The sequence below is a fragment of the Mastigoproctus giganteus genome, chromosome 7 (genome assembly GCF_048544385.1).
Source record: "Mastigoproctus giganteus isolate SK-2022 chromosome 7, ASM4854438v1, whole genome shotgun sequence".
In the NCBI taxonomy this organism is placed as follows: domain Eukaryota; kingdom Metazoa; phylum Arthropoda; class Arachnida; order Uropygi; family Thelyphonidae; genus Mastigoproctus; species Mastigoproctus giganteus.
The window spans coordinates 80,723,325-80,747,777 of NC_143581.1; the positions used below are offsets into that span (position 1 = coordinate 80,723,325).

Here is a 24,453-nt window from a genome sequence, read left to right on the forward strand (position 1 = left end):
ACAACACTCCTGATATTTCTGTAAACATGTTTAAGCCAGGGGCTCACATCTTGTGAGCCCCTGGCTTAAATGGCTTGGCACACCCGGGATCCTGAGCTGGATATCATCATTCTTCTCTTTCTCGGTGTTTTCCTTCTACTTCTCTCTCTCTCAGGGTAATTCAGAATTTTTTTTTTTTTTTGGCTGGTGCAGCTTAAGCCTCAGGCTTCCTTGTATAGTAAGACTAAGTATTCTTCTATAGTTTATTACCCTGCTTAGGCTTGTTTCCCTAGCTTTATCTTTCCACTCATTTCAAATGTTTGCTGCCCTTAGAACATATTGCCAACATGGGCTGTTACAACAACAAACAAGATTCTTGAGTGAGTGCAAGCATTACTTTGACCCACATCATCACAGAAATACAGATCAATATTATCTTTCTGCCCCTAATTATCAGTTTACATGAACCCTTTATGTATCCTTGGTGAAATTGGCAAATATTATAGATATAGGGATGATAGATAACTAAGTATGGGGGATTAATATCTTTTAGTTCACCTTCCTTGATGTGGACCAATGTACCATAGTATATCCCACTGAAATACTAAACTGACACTGCCTTTGATTTCTATTAAAAATTATATTATCTGAACAATACTGACAAGTTTTTCCCAAATCCTCACTCCAATTAATCAAAAAACTAATTTGATATTAATTCACTATCTCTTTGATAGAAAATATCTTGAAGATATCAAGAAAATTCTTTTTACTGAATTCAAAAATGATTTTTAATTGAAAATTTTCAACCCTTATCTGAAAAATGTACTTGTTTTTAACTTGTGGAAACCTGCACTATAATTGTATTATAAATGAATGTTATCCTATATTTATGGATCCTTGTTATGTAATTTGCAGTTATTTGCATTGTTATACTATTTTTGCTATTAAATTCAAATACAGTAAAACCCCCGTTTCACGGGGGGGATACATTCCAAGATCTACCGTGGATTGCTGAAACCGCGGATATTATTATTATTATTATTATTATTATTATTAGCTATATGGTGCAAGGAAGCCCGAGGCTTATGCTGCACCAGCCAAAAAAAAAAAAAAAAAAAATTCTGAATTACCCTGTGAGAGATAGAAAACAAGAGTCAGAAGTAGAAGGGATTCACCAAGAAAGAGAAGAATGATGATATCCAGCTTAGGACCCTGGGTGTTCCAAGCCCATACTCACCAGATGTGAGCCCCTGGGGTTATAAACCAACATTAAATACGATAATAATAAAGTACAGCAGACTCTCGATTTACCGGAATTGGATTAATCAAGATACTTCAAGACTTCAAATTTTAAAAAAAAAAAAAAAAATCAACCAGAAATCGTAAAATTTAAGTAATAACTAGAAAAAGTATAAACATATATTTTGCAATCATAAATAAGCAACAAGAACTGCATTATAAGTCATCATTGGGAGATTAGTGTACCTATTATCTTGCAATCCCCAACTGATTCAGGTAGCTGTCTGCACCTACCGCACAAAACAAATAACAAATGAGACTAAATATTTAGTTTGATTTAGTGCGTCGCGTCAATTGTTGTGTTCTGTCACACTGCAAAAGGAAAAATTTTCTTTTATTTATGTCAGGGATGCCAGAATTTTTTTTTTTTTGTAACTTTTTTTGTTTAGAAATCGCAAAAATATTAGGCAAACTCATAAGTTGTGCTTTCAAATTAAACAAAAACTTGAAATTATTCAAAAGTTTCAAAATGGTGCATCCATTAAATCTTTAAAGAACCATTATAATGTTGGTGATAAAACTATATGCGACGTAAAAAAATGCAGGGAAGCTATTCGATTTAAAATGGACATCGTAAAAAATAAAGGGAAGCATTATATTTGACACGCGAGTAGTATGCTTTAAGTGTTTTCATTTTTTTTTTTCATAGTTAACTGCAGGTAACTGAATCAGCGGAACGGGGGCACAACTGTATGCCTTTACATTTCTCTAATGCAAATCCCTCTGCCTATATATGCTATTAGTGTGTGCATGAAGTTATCAATGTGTTGGACTAGATTTTGCAGCTCCGGTGAACGCTAACTTTTTATTTTTATTTAGCCATTTTATTTACTTAATTGTTATTAAATTATTTTCTATAAGTAGCTTTATAGTCCTAGTAAACCTCCTTGGTTTATTTTGAATTTAGATAGCAATTTTGGAAGTTAATACTTAGTGTCAGTAGAATTTACCGTTTGTAACTTGCTGCCACTGTTTATTATACGATACGGAATAGTGTAACATATATCCAGAACTTGATAGCGTAAGGTTTAAAGTTAAACTAGATAGCGAAATACCTAGCACTTTTTTAGATCTCTGTTAGCTTAGTATAGTATTATCAATTAATCAGTAAAAATCAGAGTTAGGATTAAATTTGAACGTGTCTGCAATTCTGCACAGACACGATAGGAGGAAATGTATGGTGAGAGCTTTATCAATCAATCAATTCAGCCCTGGAGAGATTGTGCAATGCTTATGGGGTAGAATTCTTTTCAGCATTGTCTGTGCTTGCTAACAGGAGAGACTGCTTCTACAGGGATGGGATATACCTAAATAGAAAGTGTGCAAGAATATTTGTTGATGCTATCAATGCAGTGTTAGGTGGGTCAGAAAACTGCTAGCTTGAAGGGATTCACAGACTTAAAGATTAACAGTAGCTGCAGGCAGATGCAAGCAGTGATTCTTGCACTGCTTCTATTGTAATGAGCAGAATCCTGGAAAACAAGGTGCATGGGATTTCAGAGACTGCTGGAAATAATTGCAGACAAGAAAATACATGTGATGGGGATTTCAAGAGCTGCTGGGAGTCTTTACAGAACAATTAAATGCATGAACTTTGTTAGGGTAAATAAGAGTTAGAACAGGTGCACATATAGTTGCATGTACACCAGTGCTAGAAGTATAGTAAATAAATTTGATGAATTTGAAGTGCTAATCAAGGCATCAAAGACAGATATTGTTGAGATATCAGAGACATGGTGTCACACAGATATAAGCAGTACAGAGTTAGAATTTGGGGAGTACAGTTTGTACAGAAAGGATACACACGATAGGAAGGGAAGAGGAGTTATGCTGTTAGTTAAGAAACACGTAAAATCTAAGGAAGTGCATCCAATTGACATGGGTGGACAGTGCAATGTTGAGTCAGTTTGGTGTGACATAAGCACGGGGAAAGGGAAAATGGGAGTAAGTGTGTTATAGGCCTAATGACTCTGATGAGGACAACAAACAATCGGGCAGAGAAATAGAGTGGGGCAGTAAATCAGAATATCTTATAATTGGGGATTTTAACATTCCAGATAGTGACTGGAACTTGTGGATTGGTCACTCACACATTATTGGATGACTGTTTTCTACAGCTACATGTTCAAGGTAACCAGAAGAAGTAATACTCTTGAAAAGTCAGAGTAATACTCTGACTCTTTATCAGCAGTGATTATTCATGCATTAAGAATTTACAGATAAAGGATCCACTAGGTGACAGTGATCACAGTGTACTGAAGTGGGATTTACTTAAAGATGTAACTACCATCAAGGGTAAAGGGAAGGGTTTTTGTTTTCGTAATGGTGACTACAGTTGCCTCAGACAGTTTTTAAATTCTGTACAGTGGGATCAACTGATGATGTTAAAAACAGTGAATTCTAAAAGAGAATCCTTTAAAGAATTAATCTTGGAAACTACTAGACTTTTAATACTAACTAAAAAATACTGTTCAAGGTTTAGACCTAAATGGACGTCAGATGAACTATTGAGGCTCGTGGCAGAGAATAAAAATGTGCGGGATGCATATAAATTTTTAGGTAAAATTTAGAAGCCTATTCCAGATATAAGCTAGTCTGTAATTAAGTTCAAAGGAGGTTAGGCAAGTGAAGGCTGATTATGAGAAATCCTTGGCAATAGATGCAAAGAAAAACAACAAAGACTTACGTCCTTTACTTATATATACTCTCGAGAAATAATGGGATGAATCAGATTGATCCACTTGATGTTGGTGGTGTGACTGTTGATGATCCTGCTCAGATAGCTTTGAAACTGAGTGAGTATTTGGTATCTACATTCACACATGAGGAATTCTGTAAGGAAGGGGAGGACAGAAGTTTGCTAAACTCTAACAAGGAGCTAAATGATTTTGTAATAATGGAGAGCAAAGTGGAGGAGAAATTGTTGAAGTTAAACATAAAAAAGGCTCCGTGGGCAGATTGAATTATATTGAAGGAGGCACTGAGGGAAGTAAGCAAATATGATTATTTGCTTACTTATGGCTAATTATGGCTTTCTTAGCCATAATTATGAGAGCATCCTTAGATTCAGGGGAGGTCTCCATGGACTGGAGATGTGCAAATGTATCCCCAATTCACAAAGGGGGTTAAAAGGTGACAGAAATAATTATAGACCTGTTAGTTGAACTTCTGTTCTGGGAAAAATAATGGAACCCCTGGTTAAAGAAGTGATACAGGATCACCTAGACGAAACTGCAGTAATAGTTCACACACAGCATGGGTTTGTTAAGGAAGCCTTGTCTGACCAGTTTGATTGGATACTACAATGTGGTCACAAAGGAACTGGATGCAAAAAATAATTTTGATATCATATACTTGGATTTCAGGAAAGCTTTTGATATTGCTGCACATGGAAGGCTGCTGTACAAATTGAGCAGTATGGCATTAAGGGCAAGTTACTGCAATGGATAAAGGGATGGTTGAGTGGGAGATGGCAGAGAGTGGTAATAAATGGACACTGCTCTATGTGGACTAATGTTATTAGTGGACCCTCAGGGTTCAGTGCTGGGCCCATTGTTTTTTGTGTATTTATCATTGATATCAATGAAGGTATATCAGGCTTAATGTTCGAGTTTGCAGATGATACAAAGGTTGGCAGGGTTTGTAATGACAATAAAGACAGTATGGTACTGCAACAGGATCTAGAAAAGTTAGGGATGGGCTGAGAAGTGGCAACTGAAGTTTAATATTGATAAATGCAAAGTACTACGTTTGGGTAGCCATAACTCAAGAGAAATGTACCAACTGGTCAGTACTACACTCAGGGAGGTGGAGGATGAAAATGACCTGGGGGTAATTGTGCAGTCAGATATGTACTACTCTGAGCAGTGCAGACAGGCTGCCAGAGCAGGTCATGGAGTTTTTTCCAATGATATGTGGACATGTGTATATGTAAAGGGCGGCTCCTAGAACGTTTGTTCAACTCCGCCTCGTATCTCTGTGAAGAACAGTAGCACTACAAATGGGCCAGATATGTGTGTGACGTCGGTTTGTGTGTATTATGTGTGTGTTTTGTTGTTCTGTTCTGGCCACTTGGCTACCCAGAAGCATCAGTCACCTGGACAGATGATTCTGGGTACTCGTCCACACCACGGGAAGGTGGGCCAGTCCATGTAAAGCACGTACTGTCTCAAGAGAGACTCTGACCCACCTAATGTTGTCAGAAGGTAGGCCAGGATCCTCGGGGGCCCATTCCAGAGGGGAAAAAAAAAAAAAAAAAAAGATCACCCGTGGTGCTGGATTTGGAACCAAAATTATTAAAATAAAACATTTATATAAATAAATAATAAAATAAATAAAAAAGAATTAAAAAAAAAAAAAAAAAAGGAAGAAAGCACTTGATTTTGTCTGCAGGCCGAGGAAAATTTCATTTCTTGAGGATTTGAGTTTATGTATTATTAAAGGAGATCTAACCAGCTATGCATCAGCAGGACCGTTGTGCTGCATCCTGTTGAGATCTGTCGACACTGAACGCCGTCGAAGAAATACGCCTTGAGCGAAAGTCTGAAGAATCTGAAATGACTCCGAGCTTTGAAGCAGAGACGACTCCTGTCCTGATTGAAAATTAGTAAGTGCTTGAAGAGGAAGTCTGAGATCGTCATACAGGGAGCAATGAAACAAGATGTGATCCCAACTCTCTGGTGATCCACACGAACAGAGGTCTGTTTGTGATAAATTGAACCTAAGAAGACTCTGGTTCATCGATCCATGTCCTGTCAACAGGTACGACGTGAATATGTCCATGCAGAACCACAATCGAACACGTTTATCAAGGAGAAATGAAACTTGTGGTATAAATTTTCTCGTTGTTGCACCAACGGGAGCTGTATCCCATCGAGACTGCCAAATGTTTACTAACTCGTTCCACAGTCTCCTTCTTTCTCTTTTAGCATCATCTTGAAGGTTGATGGTTATTCCAAGAAATTCGGTCTCAATCTGCCTTTTCAGTCTGTATAAAAAGCCTCTATAAGTAACTTGCAAGTCTAAAGGTAATGTTCTGGCTAGTACTTGCAGAACTTGCGTCGAGACTGTCCTGCATGCCTTAACTAAACACCGCAGAATGGTTCTCTGCAATGAGGCGAGTTTTATAATGAAGTGTTTGAGCCGTGCCCTGTGAAACCATGCACCGGCAGCATACGTGATTAGAGGGAGGAAAACTGCATTGTAATAAATCCTTAAAGTTTTTCTGGAGAGCCCCCATTCAACACGGGACACCCTAACAATTGCACCAGTAAATCTACGTATTTTAGATGATAAGTTTGTCAAATGAGGAATAAAATTGAGACTGGAATCAATTACCACTCCTAGAACCTTGTACTCTTTAACTATGGGGAGACGAATGTTGTTGATCTTGACCAACGGAGGACGAGTGATATCCAACTTTGATCCAAGAATCATCATCTTTGTTTTTGACAAGCTGATTTTAAGCTTATTGGCCACAGTCCAATCGTAGAGATCCCGGAGAACAAAATTTGTGGTATTTTCAAGATCGGCCCTAGAGTTACCATTTACCAAGATGGTGAGATCGTCTGCATACGCTATTATTTTGACGTTACCGAAAGATCGGGAGAGCCACTGCTGCAGCACCATTTTCCATGTAAAAGGACCCAATATAGAGCCTTGTGGGCACCCTCTAGATACTGATCTTGATACTTGGCTATGTTTAGCCGTGACTATTATGGTTCTATTGGCAAAGTAATTTCGGATTAAAAGGTAAAGGTGGTTGGAGCACCTAGCCGATCGCAGACGCTCCAGGACGCTCTCCCACCAAAGGGAGTCGAAGGCACCCTCGAAGTCGATGAAAACGGCCAGGGTATATTTATGTACCGAGTTTTGAACTGAAGAGACAAAGTCCACAAGAGCATCCTCGCAGGAACGTCCGGGACAGAACCCATATTGACTTCTTGAAAGCAGATCCTGTTCTACCAGTAGGGTATTCAATCTAATGGCCATTAGTCGCTCTAGCAATTTACCCAAGTTAGCCAGCAGAGCGATCGGCCTGTACGATCTAGCCGCTCCAGGAGGCTTATCCGGCTTTCTGATCAACTTAACTAGAGCGACCTTCCAAATTTCCGGAAAAGTTTCTTCCTGAAGGCATCTGTTGAATAAGTTTAGAAGAACGTAAGGTTTTAATTTCAAGACTCTGATGATAAAAATGTTTTCTATAAGATCTAGTCCTGGGCACTTCTGAACATTAACTTTATGGGAGACAGTCTGCAGTTCATCCAACGTAAAAGGTTCGGTGGTTGTTGAGGACACATAAAATTCATTGTCTGATCGGATTTTAGAATGAATAGGTAAGTCTGAGGTAGGATCATCCAACAGAAAAAGAGCATCTAAGATTGCATTTGTAGAATCATGCCAGTTCAGTGTTTCCACGGAGTCTGCCACAATTGAGCCAAATATGTTAGAACTAGAGGTTTTTCCTCTTACAATCTTGTATAGAAGACCCCAAGGGTTAGCATTTCCAGAGGTGTGAACGAAATTCATCCACGTTTCACGCTTTCGAGAGGCAATGGCCTTCACGTAGCTTTTCCTCAATGAAGAATACTGCTGGTAAAAACGATTAACGTCGGCTTGGGGCCAGTCTCTATGCCTTTGGGCTCGATGGACTGCCCTTCTTAACTGCGATAACTCCTGCGTCCACCATGAGTACGTCTTCTGGTTAACCCTCTTTTTCCTAGAAGACTTATATGACGCTTTTATTATAGCATTTTGAATATAGTTCACTTGATGAGAAATAGGTGAGGTTTCAAAAGAAGCAAGTTTCTGTTCGTCAAGGTCCAGAAGAATGGAAGAGTCAAAAGCATTCCAATCAATGTTTCTGATGGAAAATCTTATTAATTCTGGCTGTGAGAAAGTGTGTGAAGATGGAACGGTAGAATCAGGGGAAAGCATATAATAGATGACTCTATGGTCACGGGTGCACCAGTCCGTATACACGGTCCAGTCAGTAAGCTGCAAATCGAAGTGAGAGTTTGTCATCGTTATATCTATATTAGATTCTCCTGCATAACTTGAGAAAGTATGAGGGTGATTAGGCTTGTTGTGAATTGAAACACAATGATTAATTATGAACTCCTCCAAGAGAAGGCCACGTGCATCTGTAGAAGAGCTGTGCCAAAAGTTTGATTTTGCGTTGACGTCCGATGAGATCAATATATTGCTGTTCGGTCCCAAAGTATTTATGACAGTCTCTAGGTAAGCAAGAGAGTGATTAAAGTCCTCCGATGGAGGGCAGTAGAGAGAAATTAAGTAAAAATTCATTACGGAGTGTGTGACAAGAACGCAGGTAGAGAACTGAGTGCAAAATCCATGAAGAACCGTGATGTCTAAAGAGTCATTAAGAATTAATATACAAGATTTGGGATTCTGGTCAATGGGTTGTATTATTCTCATTTTTAACGAGTAACCCAGGATTTTAGACTGTGGTCCAGACTGGACGCGTGCAAAATAAGGCTCTTGTATAGCGACAATGTCGATACAATTTGTCTCGGCAGAAAGCCTAATCTCGTCAGCTACTGCCCGAGATCGCTGCCCATTTATCTGCATAATCCTCAGACGGTCTTTCTCCCTCACAGACGAAACTGGCGTAGAACCGTTTAGAGAGGTAGTGTTGTTTACATTATGTACAGAGTAATGAGTGAAATTACTCATAAGCGGTCCTTATTCTTGCGGTTTCTAATGCTCTTTTATATTCAGGACATTCACTGTCCTTTACAGAATGGCTGTACTCCCGTTTACGTCGCTTGCAGTTTACGCAGCAAGCCGCCTCTTCCTTATGAGGGCACTCAGAGAAAACATGACCACTGCGGGCACAGTGACCGCACGAAGGGGATTCGTGGGAACAAAACTGTGTAGTGTGCCCATATCCTAAGCAGAGGTAACACTTGGTTACAATTGTAAACCGACGGAATTTGTGAGAACTCCAAGATAAGAAAATCCTTTCTTGGGACAGAAGGCGTTTGTACATTCTTGGCGGGAAGCTTATTACCCAATTCACAAGTGACGACGATCTTGCACGTGTAGTAAATCTGAGAGCAATTTCCTGTTTACATTCCTCTAAGGAAAATCCATAGTCAGCCAAGTTTTTCACATGAAGATTTTCGATTATTTCTTCTTTAGTTAAATCTTTTGGAATGTCGTAAAGAAGCAAAGAGGGGTTTCCCATGCGAGGGCGACCGAGAGAGACGCCAGCCGAAGTAAGAGACTCAGAAGCAGATAAATTTTCTAAGTCTGTCTTGGTAGCAGTTTCTACAATAACTCCTTTATTTCGTATCATGCGTAGGGACTTAATTTTAACAGTCTTAAGATCAGACTTGAGGGTCTTAGTAACGAGATTTTTAACATCGCCACTTGTTTTGCACCCACTGGTGTCTGAAGCTCGAAGAATAATAACATTATCAGTTTTAACTTTCGGTTGTCCAGTCTTTTGTACCGATATTCGAACAGTGTCTGCATATGATCTAGGAACAGGAGAAGCAGGTAGTAACTCAGAATGATTAGGTTCTGAACATGACAGGTGTGGCTCCCTTATCAGCTGAGAATCGATAACCTCGGATCCCATCAGATCCTTTGATTTCTCTTGTCTGGCCGTATCTGAATTCATCACGAATGCCGGGCAGGTATTTATAATTCTATCAAGGAGATCTGTTCTGTTTTGTACCTCCTGATTAAGCGCCTTTAGTTTTTCGTTTTCAATGAGAAGTGACATTGTCACGGTTTCCAAATTATGCCACTTTTCTCTTAGGATGTTACCAGCTGTTTTAGTAATCTTGTTTCCCTCTTGGGAGAGAAACCCAGAAAAATCATTATGCAGTTTCGATATGGTACCCAGAATGACAGGTGCGTCCATTTCATTTGGCTTTTTTTTAAGTTCCATTCATCTTTGGAGCCTGTATCCAACTTGTCATTCGTTGGCTCCCCCTTTGCGATATCACTGTCCAACTTTGACTGTATATTTTTAGCCAGTGTTTTTTGCGTTGCAGAGTCCTGCAATGAGCCATCCAATTCCATCTGCTCAGTGGAAAGAGATTTCTGATGAAAAGTTTCATCCTGCGAAGACTCAGAATCATCAGATTTTCCAATGATATATAGGAATTTTGCTAGCAGAGACGAGGAGGTGATTATCCCTTTTATAAGGCAGTAGTCAGACCACACCTTGAGTACTGCATACTAGCTGATTCTATATAAGCTTTCTTTCTTGCCTCATATGCCTCAACTAATGCTAATGCTATTTAGGGCATGAAGTTGAATATCATTAAAAAAAAAAAAACAGTTATATTTACTTTCTTGGCCACTGTACTCATAAGAACAATTTTAGTTGCAACTTAATTAATTTGCACTTTATACAGATGATATTTTACTTATCATTGATAAATATGTGATTGATTGCCTTATTCAATTATTTTCATCTGTGAATAAAATACATTAGAAGTGAAAGGGAATAATTTTTTAATTCTTACATATCTAAACAAAGTACTTTAAAAATCAATATTTTTAAAAATCTCTGCATGCAAGATGTTATATTTTAACTCTTCTCACCCTACAGTGTTTTTCCTCCTTGTCACTTCACTTTCCCATATAATTTTTGTCGGTCTTAAACTATTTTTTCTTTTTTTTTTTTTTTTTTTTCCCAGATTTTTGTTTTATTTTTACACAAATTGAGGTGCACATGTTGTAAGGAATATTGATGTCTTGTTTTTATTGTCATTGTTCTTTTCCCGTGTACTTCATTTAAACTGAGCAGAAATGCCAAATTAAGTTACAAATACACATTGCGATTGGCAGTATTTCTGCTGCTATTTCTATTAATCTTATAATTTTTATTGTTTTATGTAAATATCCTTTTTATCTTATTTTTATGACATCCATGGAATCACTAATAATTTAAATGTTTTTTCAATAATTTTAAATGGTAATTGTAATTTCATTTATAATTATGATTCACAATATAATAATTTTACAATGATTTTAAAGTAGTTGTTTTTACTGTATTTTTTTTTTTTTTTTGCATGTATTTACATGTTGTGCAGTTTCTAGTGTTCCTCTCCTCCCACAGCCTTGTTGATTATTTTCTGATAATTTACCACATTCACATGTACTTTTTTTAAATGATATTTGTTCTCCTTTATCTATACAGATTGCTGCGAAGCTATTCATGATGTTTATATGAAGTAATTGGTATACCAGATAGATCTCCTTTACAAAGAATTCTGTTCAATTAAGAGTAATTAGTACTATTCAATTGATTTAAATAATAAATGGTTGAAAATTATAACACTCTTAGCAATATTTTATATATGCCACAATAAATGATAATATAAAAACAATAATTGTAGTCAGTGACTTCATGAAGTATAATATTACACCTTATAACAAAATGTGATAATCTGTTTCTCAAAGATGATGAATGCCTTGAAGCTTTCTGGAAGTTTAATGCTGCTAGAATTCTTAATTTCAATTTTCTGTCGAGATCAAGAACATGTGCTAGATGATGAATTTCAGAAGTGTGTTGTTTCTTTTGTGAAAAGGTAAGTTTATTGTATTGACCATACCCTCTTCTGCCTATTAAACTTTATAATTTTGCAAATTCTGATAGAATGCTGATACCTGGTATTTCAGCAAAGTCTGCTAATTCTGAAATAATTGCATGCTTTGCTTGCACCTTTAGAATTTTTTTTTTTTATGAAAACCCCAAACACGAAAGGTATCAAAACCTATAGTACTTAGTACCGTGCATGGGTTCAAGGAGCAGTATGGCGGGGAGGGGGATGCCGGAAACTTTGCTCTAGAGACTAAACATGGGTTTCACCACTTCAAGCCTCCAATAAGCAAAGTGGTGGTATTTCACCAGTTGGTGAAAGTCATCTACAGTATATCTCCAATCACAAGGTCAGAAATGCTAACCTTGTATACTGGAGGTGCGAAACAAGGTAAGGAGGGGTCAAGGTGTTGGGTCCACACTACACGGGGATGGATTAACTTCTCTCTCTCTCAAGCACTTGAGGTGACTTGAGGGAATCCAAGTGTTGCGTATATCAGAGATGCCTTCAAGCCCACAATAGTGCACACAAATATTCATGCTAATAGAACAAAAGTTATCTTTAAAAATAGCTAAACCTTCCAAATTTACAAATTCATTGCACAATATAGTATGGGACGTGATATTCGGAATCCTGAATCTGGAAAAAGAAGTCCAGTAGATTTGTCAAAATTGGCATTTGTTTATAGTCGAGTTACGTGATGCAGCTCTAGTATTACTCCACCCACCAGTCTATCAGAACATGGTAGACTGACAATTATTTTTCATGAGATTTTTATGGCTGTTATGGTTATTTGATGAATTGAATTTCTATTTATTTACTGAAGGAGCAACATTTATTGAATTTTATTTGCTGTCCTACTCGTTCTCATGTTCTGTCTGTGGCCTTTCCTCAATGACTTACACTCAGGGAGGTGGAGATTATGGGGCAGTTTATTCCATTGTAAATGGTTCACCTTCCACACCTGTTATGGCCATGCTTCATGGCAAATTTTTGCAACTCACTGCATCCATTGGAAATGACATAGTGATGTATCCAATTTTTGCTATCAGCATAAGAGGAAATTTTCAACTTTTGTTCCTCTGTGCAGCATATCATCCCTTTGGGCCATTTAAAAAATTTCCAAACTGGTACATGACTTTGTAATTAATTTTGACCATAGCTGTTTACATACAAAAAGTCAGCTGCACTTTCCTGTGACTTATACTGCACCGTCATGGCAACATACAGGTGAAATCTATTATAACCCGATGCTCAAGGGCCAAAGAATAACATTGTGATATAAGCAGGATCATGTTAGAAAATTCTAGCCATTTTTCGGCATTCAATCTTCATACATACTATCAGTTTTGCTCATCTCTTTTTTGCACAGCAATTGCAACACTGCATCTATGACAAATCATGCAATAATAATGGAAATAATATGCAGTTGCATTTCAGTCTTTTATTGATTCACTGTACAATAAAGTATTTAAAAAAAAAATAATATTCATGTTGATAAATATACATAAACATGATAAACACACACCTTTTGCCACTAAAACAAATCCATACTCACAAAAACTGTGTTTCCACATGGTTGTATTGACTGTTATGTTCATGTTTTGAAATTAACAAATGGTTGAAAATTCAGGATAAAAAGGAAAACATAATGCATTCCGTTTTCTTTCAACTACTAATTAGACAATAGCGAACAAACATTTGCATATTTTAGTTGTTACTTTCAAGTCTTTCATATTTTAAAAAACTGTATCAAGGGTTGACTATTTCATTGCATCTCTTTGTTTCTTTTTAACATTTTAACTGTAAAATTGAAAGTGAATCTACTTTTTCTGTTTCAAGAAATTTAATTGTAGTTTGCAAACCAGCATGTGCTACCGCAATACAAGTCAATAAGTAAAGTTAGAAGTCATTTGATATTATTCTTATGGAAATCAAAGGATAATGTGTATGGCGGATCCGTGTTAACCTGAAAATATCGCCATGTGTTCACAAGGAATCCAAAATGTTGATCTTTATTGACTAAAAACCTGTTTCAACCGACGAAAAATGGGAGTAGTGCTTGCATTGTGTTATAAGTGGAATTGAGTTCTAACAAATTGTGTTTTAATGGGTTTCAGGTGTATTTTGAACAATAAGAGTAAGAGATCTGCAGATTTACTCAACAAGTACAGGTCAATATCAAAAAAAAGTTGCGAGATAGGGTTGAATGTGAAAGTGTCTGCAATTCTGCCCAGACATGATAGGACGGAGGCTCAAGGGGTAGAATTTTTTTGAGCCTGGTCTGTGCTTGTTGACAGGAGAGATTGCTTCTACAGGGATGGAGTATACTTAAATAGAAAGGGTGCAAGGATATTTGCTGATGCTATCAATGCAGTGTTAGGCGTCGGAAAACTGCTAGCTTGGAGGGGGGGGATACACAGACAAGGTTAACAGTGACCACAGGCAGAGGCAAAAGTGATTCTTGCACTGCTTCTATTAGAATGAGCAGCAGCATGGAAAGCAATGCAATGGAGATTTCCAGGACTGTTGGCAATCATAGTGGAACAAATAAATACAGGGGCTGTGTTAGGGTAACTAAGAGTAGAAACAGGTGCATGTATACTTGCATGTACACCAAAGCTAGGAGCATAGTTAATAAATTTGATGAGTGTGAAGTGCTAGTCAAGTCATTAAAGGCAAATATTGTTGTGATATCAGAGACGTGGTGTCACAGAGATATAAACAGTGCAGAATTGGAATTTGGGAAGTACAATGTGTACAGAAAGGATAGACAGGACAGGTAGGGAGGAGGGGTTATGCTGTTAGTTAAGAAACACATAAAATCTAAGGAAGTGCATCCAATTGATGTTGGTGGACAATGCAATGTTGAGTCTGTTTGGTGGGAAATAAGCACTGGGAAAGGAAAAATGAGGGTAGGTGTGTGTGTTATAGGTCTAATGAATCTGATGAGTATAATGAGCAATTATGCAGAGAAATAGAGTGGGCCAGTAAATCAGAATGTCTTATAATGGGGGATTTTAACTTTCCCGATATTGACTGGAACTTGAGTGTTGGTCACTTGCACACTAGCAAGACCTTTTTGGATTTATTGGATGACGGTTTTCTACAGCAGCATGTTCGAGAGGCAACCAGAGGGAGTAATACTGTTGATCTGATTATCACCAGTGATTATTCATGCATTAAGAATTTGCAGATAAAGGAACCACTGGGTGACAGTGATCACAATGTTCTGATATGGGAATTTCTTAAAGATGTCACTACCATGAAGGCTAAAAGGAAGAGCTTTTGCTTTCATAAAGGTGACTACAGGGGTCTCAGACAGTTTTTAAATTCTTTACAGTGGGATCAACTGATGATGTTACCAATGTTGAATTCTAAATGGGAATCATTCAGGGACTTAATCTTGGAGGCTACTAGGCTTTCCATTCCAAGTAAGAAATACTATCTAAGGTTCAGGCCTAAATGGATGTCGATGAATTAATGAGGCTCATGGCAGAGGAAAAAATGCATTGGATGCATATAAATTATCAGGTGACACAGAAGCCTATGGCAGATATAAGCTTGTCTGCAGTCAAGTCACAAAGGAGGTTAGGTAGGTGATGAAGATTACGAGAAATCTTTGACAAAGGATGCAAAGAAAAAACAGCAAAGAGTTTTTTACTTATGTAAACTCTTGAAGGAAATAGATGAATCACATTGGACCACTTAATATAAATGGGTTGACTATTGAATGCCCAGGTAGCTGATAAACTGAATGAGTATTCTACATCTACATTCACACATGAGGAATTATTCAATGAGGGGAATGCCAGAAGTTTATCAAACTCTTACAGGGAGCTTAGTGAATACCCTATATAACTTGATTTTTATGATTAGAATACTTGAGTGATTTTTTAAATCAACCAGTAGAATAGAACTGGAAGACTATGCTTTATTGTTTATACAGGAATTCAGAATGGCATATTCATTATCAAGTATGTTTATAGTTCAGTAGCCTTTTCTGATTGAAGCAGAGGCAGGACTTAATTTTTCTCTGTTGATATCAGGTCTGACCTTGTAAAGTTAAGCTGTCAGTTGAACGAAGTACATATTGACGATGCAGTTTTTCTAATAAAATTCAATGCATTTCTCACTGTTTCAAATGTAAAATGAGAATTTTGAAAAAAATTTCAAAAAGAATTGTAAAAAATGGCATTAATATTAAGAAATACATATTGCACTTTATAGTTGTAAGTAATAATTTAATTATCACTTTCAGTTTTGGAAAAGTAATTAGTGATATGCAGGGTTGCAACCTGCTTTATATCATTACCATAATCAGAGTGACATCACAACTCTGCTTAAGAAATTCATGACAGAAAATAAAATCAAATTAAATAAGAACAAAATATGTTTTATAGATGTAATAAGGAAAAAAAACAGAGAGAGAGAGAGAGGAAAATTATAAAAGTAGAAAAAAAAAAAAAGTACTTTTATGGGGGGTGGGGGGTAGTGTAAAAAGTAGAATAGCCCAAGGTTTTCAATGGACCTGTAACATGAAAATTGAAAACAGACTATAGTAAAACATATAAAATTCCTTTTGGAGGGAAAGATACTACAGAAAACAAAAATGCTAAGGAAAGGATAAATGATATATCACAACTAAATGATATTGGAAAAATTGTGCAAATCTTCAACTCTATCATAACAATGATTATGAAATTGTCAAAGGAATAGATCAAAAGTGAAGTAAATCAGAATTGAAATTAAATTCTTAAACTGAAAGTTCTGTCTAATATTAAATTATATATCAGTTATGCAGACTCTATATTAATTATTAGTGATAAGTTTTCCCTACAGAAAGTAAACCTCAAAGTAAGCAGAAATATCCTTTTGTCTTAGAACTTTGAAAATCTGATATGAAATGAACAATTTCTTCTATCCTTGAGACCCACTAGAACAAATGCAACTCACATTAGGATATTGGCATATTTGACCCCATGGTACAAACCTTTGAAATGACTAATTTAAAATTGATAAAGCCATCAAAAAATTCTATTATGCAAATCTATTTACACATTGAAGAAGAAGAAAAAGAAGAAAGGGAATGCTTAAAAAAAGAAAAAAAAAAAGAAATTATATCAATTAATGCAATACAGTAAATAGTTCTTTTTTTATAATAAAATGGACAGAACTCAAACTGATGACAATAGAAAAATATTAACACAAAAATGAACAGTTATGGTGGTTCACCAGATTTTATGGAATAAATTTGCCATCTTTTGATTTCAAATTATATTTGAGGTCTTTTGTGTATTATGTTTAGATCTCTCACTCTTTTTATTGTTGAGCAGTAATCTGCCATCATGATTACATTCCACCTTTCCCAATCATTATCTTATCTTATCCCATCTCTTGGTGGAATTTTGCACCCTGTTCCTCTTTAATTGAACCGTGATTCCCTGAAAAATAATTTCTGTGTGAGGGTGCAAGAAATAAGCCATCAAGCTGAACCTGAAATTTATTGAGTATATTCAGGATAAAAAGTTATAACTTTCTATCCCATGAATAAAAACGGCCTCCGTAGCCGAGTGGTCAGGAGCGGGAGTGCAGTAGCACACGCTCTTTGAGTAGACCGGGGTTCAAGCCCCTGACTGCTGAATACGGTCGATCTGCCAACCCGCACTGGACCAGCATGGCAGATTATGGTCCATTTCCCTCAGCATGAATTGTTGAGGAGGCTTCCATCCTGCAGTGGGTTGATAATGGCTGCACTTTACTTTTACTTTATCCCATGAATTTCCAAGGCTAAAGTGTGTTTTGACTGGCTAAAATCTGTGTTAAAACACACTTTAGTCATTGTTAGATACTAACCAAAAGGCAGGATTATTGTTGGTATCCAACAATAATCCTGCCTTACAAATTTTTGCTGAAGCAGATATGGATACAGGGGAGGAAACCATACCAACAATAACAACAATAGTGAAAAGCACAAAACCTAATTTTGAAAATATTTCAAAAGCTTAACAAGAAAGAAATATGAACATACTACTTCAGTGGAATTGCCATGGTTTATGAGCAAATATTGATGACTTATATGATCTTGCCTGTAAGTAAATTAAAATTAATTAGTAGATTACAGAGAATTTCTATTCTGCTGATATATTGTAATTTACATATTGAACTTAATTTACATTATATCTTACCTATAACAAATATGTCTCTGCCTCTAAGGTACATATTTGTACCACAGGATATGCCAGAACTATGTTAGTATGATATCTTTAAAATGGACAGAATCCACCAAAAGAGGAGTTTAAAGATCGCAATAAGGAAAGCGTAATTTAAAAAGAGTAATTGAAAAACTTAGCCTAGAGGAGGAGAGTTGCACCGTATCATCCTCTAGTTGTCAAATTATAAAGCTGCATAAATAAAATAAAATTATCTGAAATTAAAATTAAGAATTAAAAATGAAAAAAGGAATAGGGCCAATAGTCGAGAACCAATAGGGCCAATAGTCGAGAACAGCTGCAATGAAATCCAAATATCGAGCACATTTAGTAGTAGAAAAAGAGCTACGAGTAGCACTCTCCTCAATGACACGTAGATTTGATAAACTTTGTGCTAATAAACAAGCACATCCATTGCATTAAAAACAAATTAATCTAAAAATGAATTAATAAAAATTAATAAATGAAAAATGAAAATGTGTCTGTATTATTTTATGAAATAGAGGGGGGGAAGCGATTTTTTTTTTTTTTTAAAAGGGGGCGTAGTAACATAAAGTTTGGAAACCACTGCGCTAAGGTATTGTCCAAAGTTAAAAGGTTGCATAGGGCCTGTAAAGTGAAATCGAGGTCTACATTAGTGTATAGGGACACTACATCAAAGGAAGCCAGTAAATCATTCCGGGATAATGTGATAGGCTTTTATGTGTTCAAACGCTTGGCATGTGTTGTAGATTCGGAATTTAGAAAATTTCATGAGTGGAGAAATGATGTTGACCAGGAAGGAAGATAAATTTCCGAAGGTGGATTTGCTATAGGAAACAATCGGGCGAAAAGGTCAGGTTTATGGAGTTTAATAATGCCAGACATATGGGGTAAGATGTTGTTACGGATACCTATTTATTGTAAGGTATGTAAGTTTATTTCGTGATTTGCTTGTAGCCTTCTAAGCAGGGTATCTAACTTGTTTTTCAGCTTTGTACTGGTGTAATTATTGTCAATTTTATAAGTTTGGGAGTTGGAAAGAACTTGTATTTTGTTAACGTAGTCCTGTTTATCCAGAATGACGATGGAGTTGCCTTCATTGGTTTTTTGGATAATAACATTGGGATTATTCCTTAACTTACATATTAATTTGTTGCTGTTTAGATATATTAGACTGGCAGCAACCTATCAAGTCAGCCAAAAGCATTTGAAGAAATGGAATAAGCTTACTCAAGTACACCACAAACCTTGCATAACTTCCGTCATTAACGTTTCATTCCAAACATTCTCTCCCTCTGAACTCTCCAGCCTCGAGCATGGTTTCAATTTCACAGTTAAAAGTAGACACTACCCTAAAAAATTGTATAATAGAACTACAAACTAAATTCGGGAATTGCCCAGATAAAAACCACATCCATGAAACAAACGCTGTCATAAACACCCGTCTTACATCCCAGTCTAATATATCTAAACAGCAACAAATTAATATACGTAAGTTAAGAAATAATCCCATTGTTATTATCCAAAAAACCAATGAAGGCAACTCCATCGTCATTCTGGATAAACAGGACTACGTCAATAAAATACAAGTTCTTTCCAACTCCCAAACTTATAAAATTGACAATAATTACACCAGTGCAAAGCTGAAAAACAAGTTAGATACCCTGCTTAGAAGACTATGAGCAAATCATGAAATAAACTTACATACCTTACAACAAATAGGTATCTGTAACAACATCTTACCCAGGAGTGGGCAACAGCCGGCCTGTGGGCCACATCCGGCCCGCGACGATGTTGAATCCGGCCCCCTCGGTAAATGCATAAATATAGAAAATCCATACCTGACTACACTCGCCATAAACGTTCGGCTTAATTCGGTTCAATCGGGAATCACGGCCAGTACAACAGTAACCAAGTGATTCTATGCAACGTCAAAGAGTTATTTCCTAATTATTATTGTAGCATCGATCGAACAAAGTTCCTTTGGGTTTGACTTCTTATTGAAAAAAATAATATTGGTGTGAGGTATTTTATGTTTTATGCCTTTTCTAATTATTACAATTTTTAATTTAATATAATTTATAGCCCATAAAATGAGCCAATTAAAAAAAAAAGAAAAATTGATGCCGAATGCCGCATTTTCAATGATAATTGGACATTCAGATATTTAATTGCAAATATAGACGATAAAGCTGTTTGTTTGGTTTGTAACGAAACTATTTCCGTTTTTAAAGAATATAATCTAAAAAGGCATTTTTCAAAAAAAACATTTCGTAAAATATAAGCTATTTTCACCGGAACAAATGAAAATTGAAGCAGAAAATTTAAAATGTGGTTTGCATAAGCAACAAAATATTTTGAAAATTTTGTCAAAACAGATAGAGCTCTGACAAATTTAAATATTGTATTTACTTTTTTTAAAAATACATTAATAATTTGGTAATTCAAGTAATATAACATTTTTTAGGTTCTGATTTTTTTTATTAAATCGTTCAATCTATTCCGGCCCGCATCATGATGCGAAAATTTCATTCGGCCCGCATCATGATACGAAAATTTCATTCGGCCCGCTGACGAAAAAAAGTTGCCCATCCCTGATCTTACCCCATATGTTTGGCATTATTTAGCTCCATAAACCTGACCACCCTTTACGCCCGATTGTTCCTTATAGCAAATCCACCTTCGCAAATTTATCTTCCTTCCTGATCAACATCATTCCTCCCCTCATGAAATTTTCTAAATTCTGAATCTACAACACATGCCAAGTGTTTGAACACATGAGCCCTATCATGTTATCCTGGAATGATTTACTGGCTTCCTTTGATGTAGTGTCCCTATACACTAATGTAGACTTCATTTTCACTTTATAGGCCCTACACAACCTTTTTAACTTTAGACAATACCTTAGCGAATCGGACTTTTCTCAACATTGACAGCATTCTGGAGCTCGTTACTATACCAATTAAAGCTAGACACTTCTATTTTCAAGACCAAGTTTATGAACAGATTTTCGGACTCCCTATGGGCCTAGGTATCTCAGTGCCCTTATCTGAAATATACTTTGCCACAGTGGAACATCAGACCCTTCAACCTTTTCCGTCAAATATTAAAGTTTACATCCAGTATGCAGAGGACGTTCTAATAATCGGAGACCAAAACACCATCAACAATCTTTTTACCAGTTTTAATTCAGTACACCCAAGATTAAAATACACCTTAGAACTAGAAACTAATAATGCAATCAATTTTCTTAATTTAACCATATATAAACAAAATAACAGGCTAAAGACAAAAATCTACAGGGAAAAAATCAACAGCCAATATCTACATTTTCTCTCACACCCCACCCCCCTTAGTGTAAAGAAATCAGTTCTTTATAACCAAGCTTTTAATGCCTTCAAATACTGCCGATCACAGAATGATCTATTTTTCGAGCTAAAATATCTGACTGAAAAATTTACAGCAAGGAATTATCCCATCAAACTAATCCAACAAATTATTTCAACTGTTAAAAATAAGATTAATAGTTTAAGTGTTTCTGAACCCAGTTATAAAAAATCCAATCTGTCCAAAATTCGTGTAGTTCTCTCTTATCACTGCCAAATCGCTAGATGATTGTCTATAATATCTCTATAATTTTTTCAACCTATAATAAATTAGGAGCCCCTTTTAACAAATATAAAGAAACCTGCATTTACGACACTAAAGACATCAGTAATATAGTTTATTTAATGAAATGTAAATCCGACTGTAATGCATATTACATCGGGAGCACTACTAATAAATTTGGATCATCCACCATCGCAAACACACACGCCTACTACCACGTTCATAGTTTTCAGATACAGCAAGGAAATACTAAACTGTCTCAACATGTACACACTCATAATCACAACCCCTCAGTTGATGCCGCAACAACCATCGTCAAATTAAATTCAAATTATAAACTCCTCCGGTACAAAACCCTCGTAATAGAATGGTATCGTCCCAACACCGATCTTGACGTCTTAAACACAAAACTTCTGGTTACCTTGTCTACCCTTTAGAATCTCATGCAAATTAAATTACCACGTGTCCAGAAAAACATTTTGGGTACTTAAGATATACAGCAAACCTTTCGCTCTCCTTTTATTGCCAAACTGAAGATGAATCTATCGAAAGTCTGTCGTTCTCGACTATTGACCCTATTCTTTTTTTAATTCTTAATTTTAATTTCAGATTATTTTATTTTATTTTATTTATACAGCTTTGTAATTCGACAACTAGAGGATGATATGGTGCATCCCCTCCTCCTCTAGGCTAAGTTTTTCAATTACATTTTCCTTATTGCGATCTTTAAACTCCGTTTTTAGTTTAACCAATGATTTCTCACACTACTTTTTCATGATTGATATAACCACAATGGATTATTGAGGTGGATTGCTGTCTCTTTATTAAGCATTTCACTAAATGCATATTTCTTGTTATGAAGTTCGGCATCTTAAGCTTTTGCTAACTCTTTTATAGGCATTGAGAGTTCATACTATGATTTTTTGTGTTTCTCACCAACCATGGAATAAAACGAAAGACGAAAAACCCAAATTTTTAAAATATTTAATATTTACAATAAATTTATTTACAAACAAAATACCATATTACTGATAGTAATTTTAAAATAAGACAACTGTGATATACAGGATAACAAAATACCGAATTTAAAATGCAATAAAATATACTAGGTTAAAAGCGCTAAAATACTAACTGAAGCTTTCAAAGGCTTCTGCCTTCTTTCTCAACAGTGTAATTTCTATTCTGCGGTGCATCATTAAATACCAGCAGGTTCACGGTGCGTCTCACGTGAACGTGTACTGTTCCCGTCAGAACCGGAAGTGGCTCGGGAGCGTTTCAGGCAAAAACGTTCATCCCCTCCAAGGATTACCGCCTCAAAGAGGGGATGAATGCGTGTGCCCCTATCTCTATTTATATTTTTCTCAGTAGAACTAATTCGCAAGCTCTCGAGCCACTTGCGGTCCCAAAATCTATGCGCCCGATCAGTGATGACCACTTCATCTGGGGAGATTTGATGTTGCTTCTCCCAGAAATGTTCGGCCACGGCGGATCTTTTGAAGTGTGGCTACCCCCGGAGGATCATAGAGAAATACATTAGTGGAGGGCAGAGTAGAAGTGAGTCCTTCACGCCAATAGCCACCGCATACATTCCCTACTATCCGGGTTTATCCGAGCGTTTAGCTCGCGTATTAAGGAATTACCAGACACGTTGTGTGCAGCTCCCAGGCAGGAAGCTGCACACAATCGTGTCACAGGTAAAGGACCCTGTCTTAAATGAAAATATAAGTGGGGTTGTATACAGTATTAAATGCCCGGAATGTGGGGAGTGTTATGTGGGAGAAAAAAAACGGCGTCTCAAAGATCGTCTAGGGGAGCACACAAATGCGATAAGAAATGCAGACTATGGTAAATCCGCCGTGGCTGAACATTTTAGCACTTTTAACCTAGTATATTTTATTGCATTTTAAATTCGGTATTTTGTTATCCTGTATATCACAGTTGTCTTATTTTAAAATTACTATCAGTAATATGGTATTTTGTTTGTAAATAAATTTATTGTAAATATTAAATATTTTAAAAATTTGGGTTTTTCGTCTTTCGGTTTATTCCATGGTTGGTGAGAAACACAAAAAATCATAGTATGAGTATACCCAACCCCAGAGGCCTATTTGAAGAATTGAGAGTTCAGATGAATAACTGTTAACATTGATATTACAGTCTCTTCCTTTTTGAACGTATAAAAACATACCATCAAACAAAATGATGGTAATCTAGTTAATCTCATAGCTCAACTACCCATTCTTTTCTACATCCTAGATGATATAAATTGCACTATAGGTGATCCATGCACTATAAGTGATTATCATCTATAGTGAATGGTTACCGTATGCACTATAGGTGATAATCTTAACATAGTAAGATTATCACCTATAGCACATACGGTAACCATAACATAAGAAGAAACATAACATACTTAACATAAGAAGAAAGCACAATTTTTAGTTGTTAACAACCTTCTTCCTAAATGAGGGATCCCTTATGTATGTTCGCCTTCATTCCAGAACAAATACTGCAGTAGATTTGGCTATGTGTTCAACGCTATATCCTACTCTTAAAGAAGCTTAAGATAATTAACACCTCACTACACGGTGATCATTTTCCAATAATAATTGAATTACTCAGAATTCCTTTGTTTAACTTGTAGAAGTTCATGTTAGCTTACTCAGAAAGCATATTAGGCAAACCTATAAAAAATTTGCTACACTTGACCCACAAATAATCTAACAGACTTCATTTGATTATATGGTTGAGCATGTCATACAAAAAAATACTGTATGCAGCTGAAAACA

The 24,453-nt window shown here is 36.2% G+C and overlaps 1 protein-coding gene across 1 annotated transcript in view; it reads left to right on the forward strand.

Annotated features, from left to right (window-relative positions):
• The window catches only part of LOC150083026 (DNA-dependent protein kinase catalytic subunit-like), a 387,849-nt gene that overhangs the window by 92,582 nt on the left and 270,814 nt on the right, over window positions 1-24,453 (forward strand). The window contains exon 9 of the mRNA XM_090378359.1: window positions 11,722-11,849. Coding sequence (XP_090234485.1) covers window positions 11,722-11,849 — 128 coding nt within the window. The remainder of the gene's footprint in view (window positions 1-11,721; window positions 11,850-24,453) is intronic.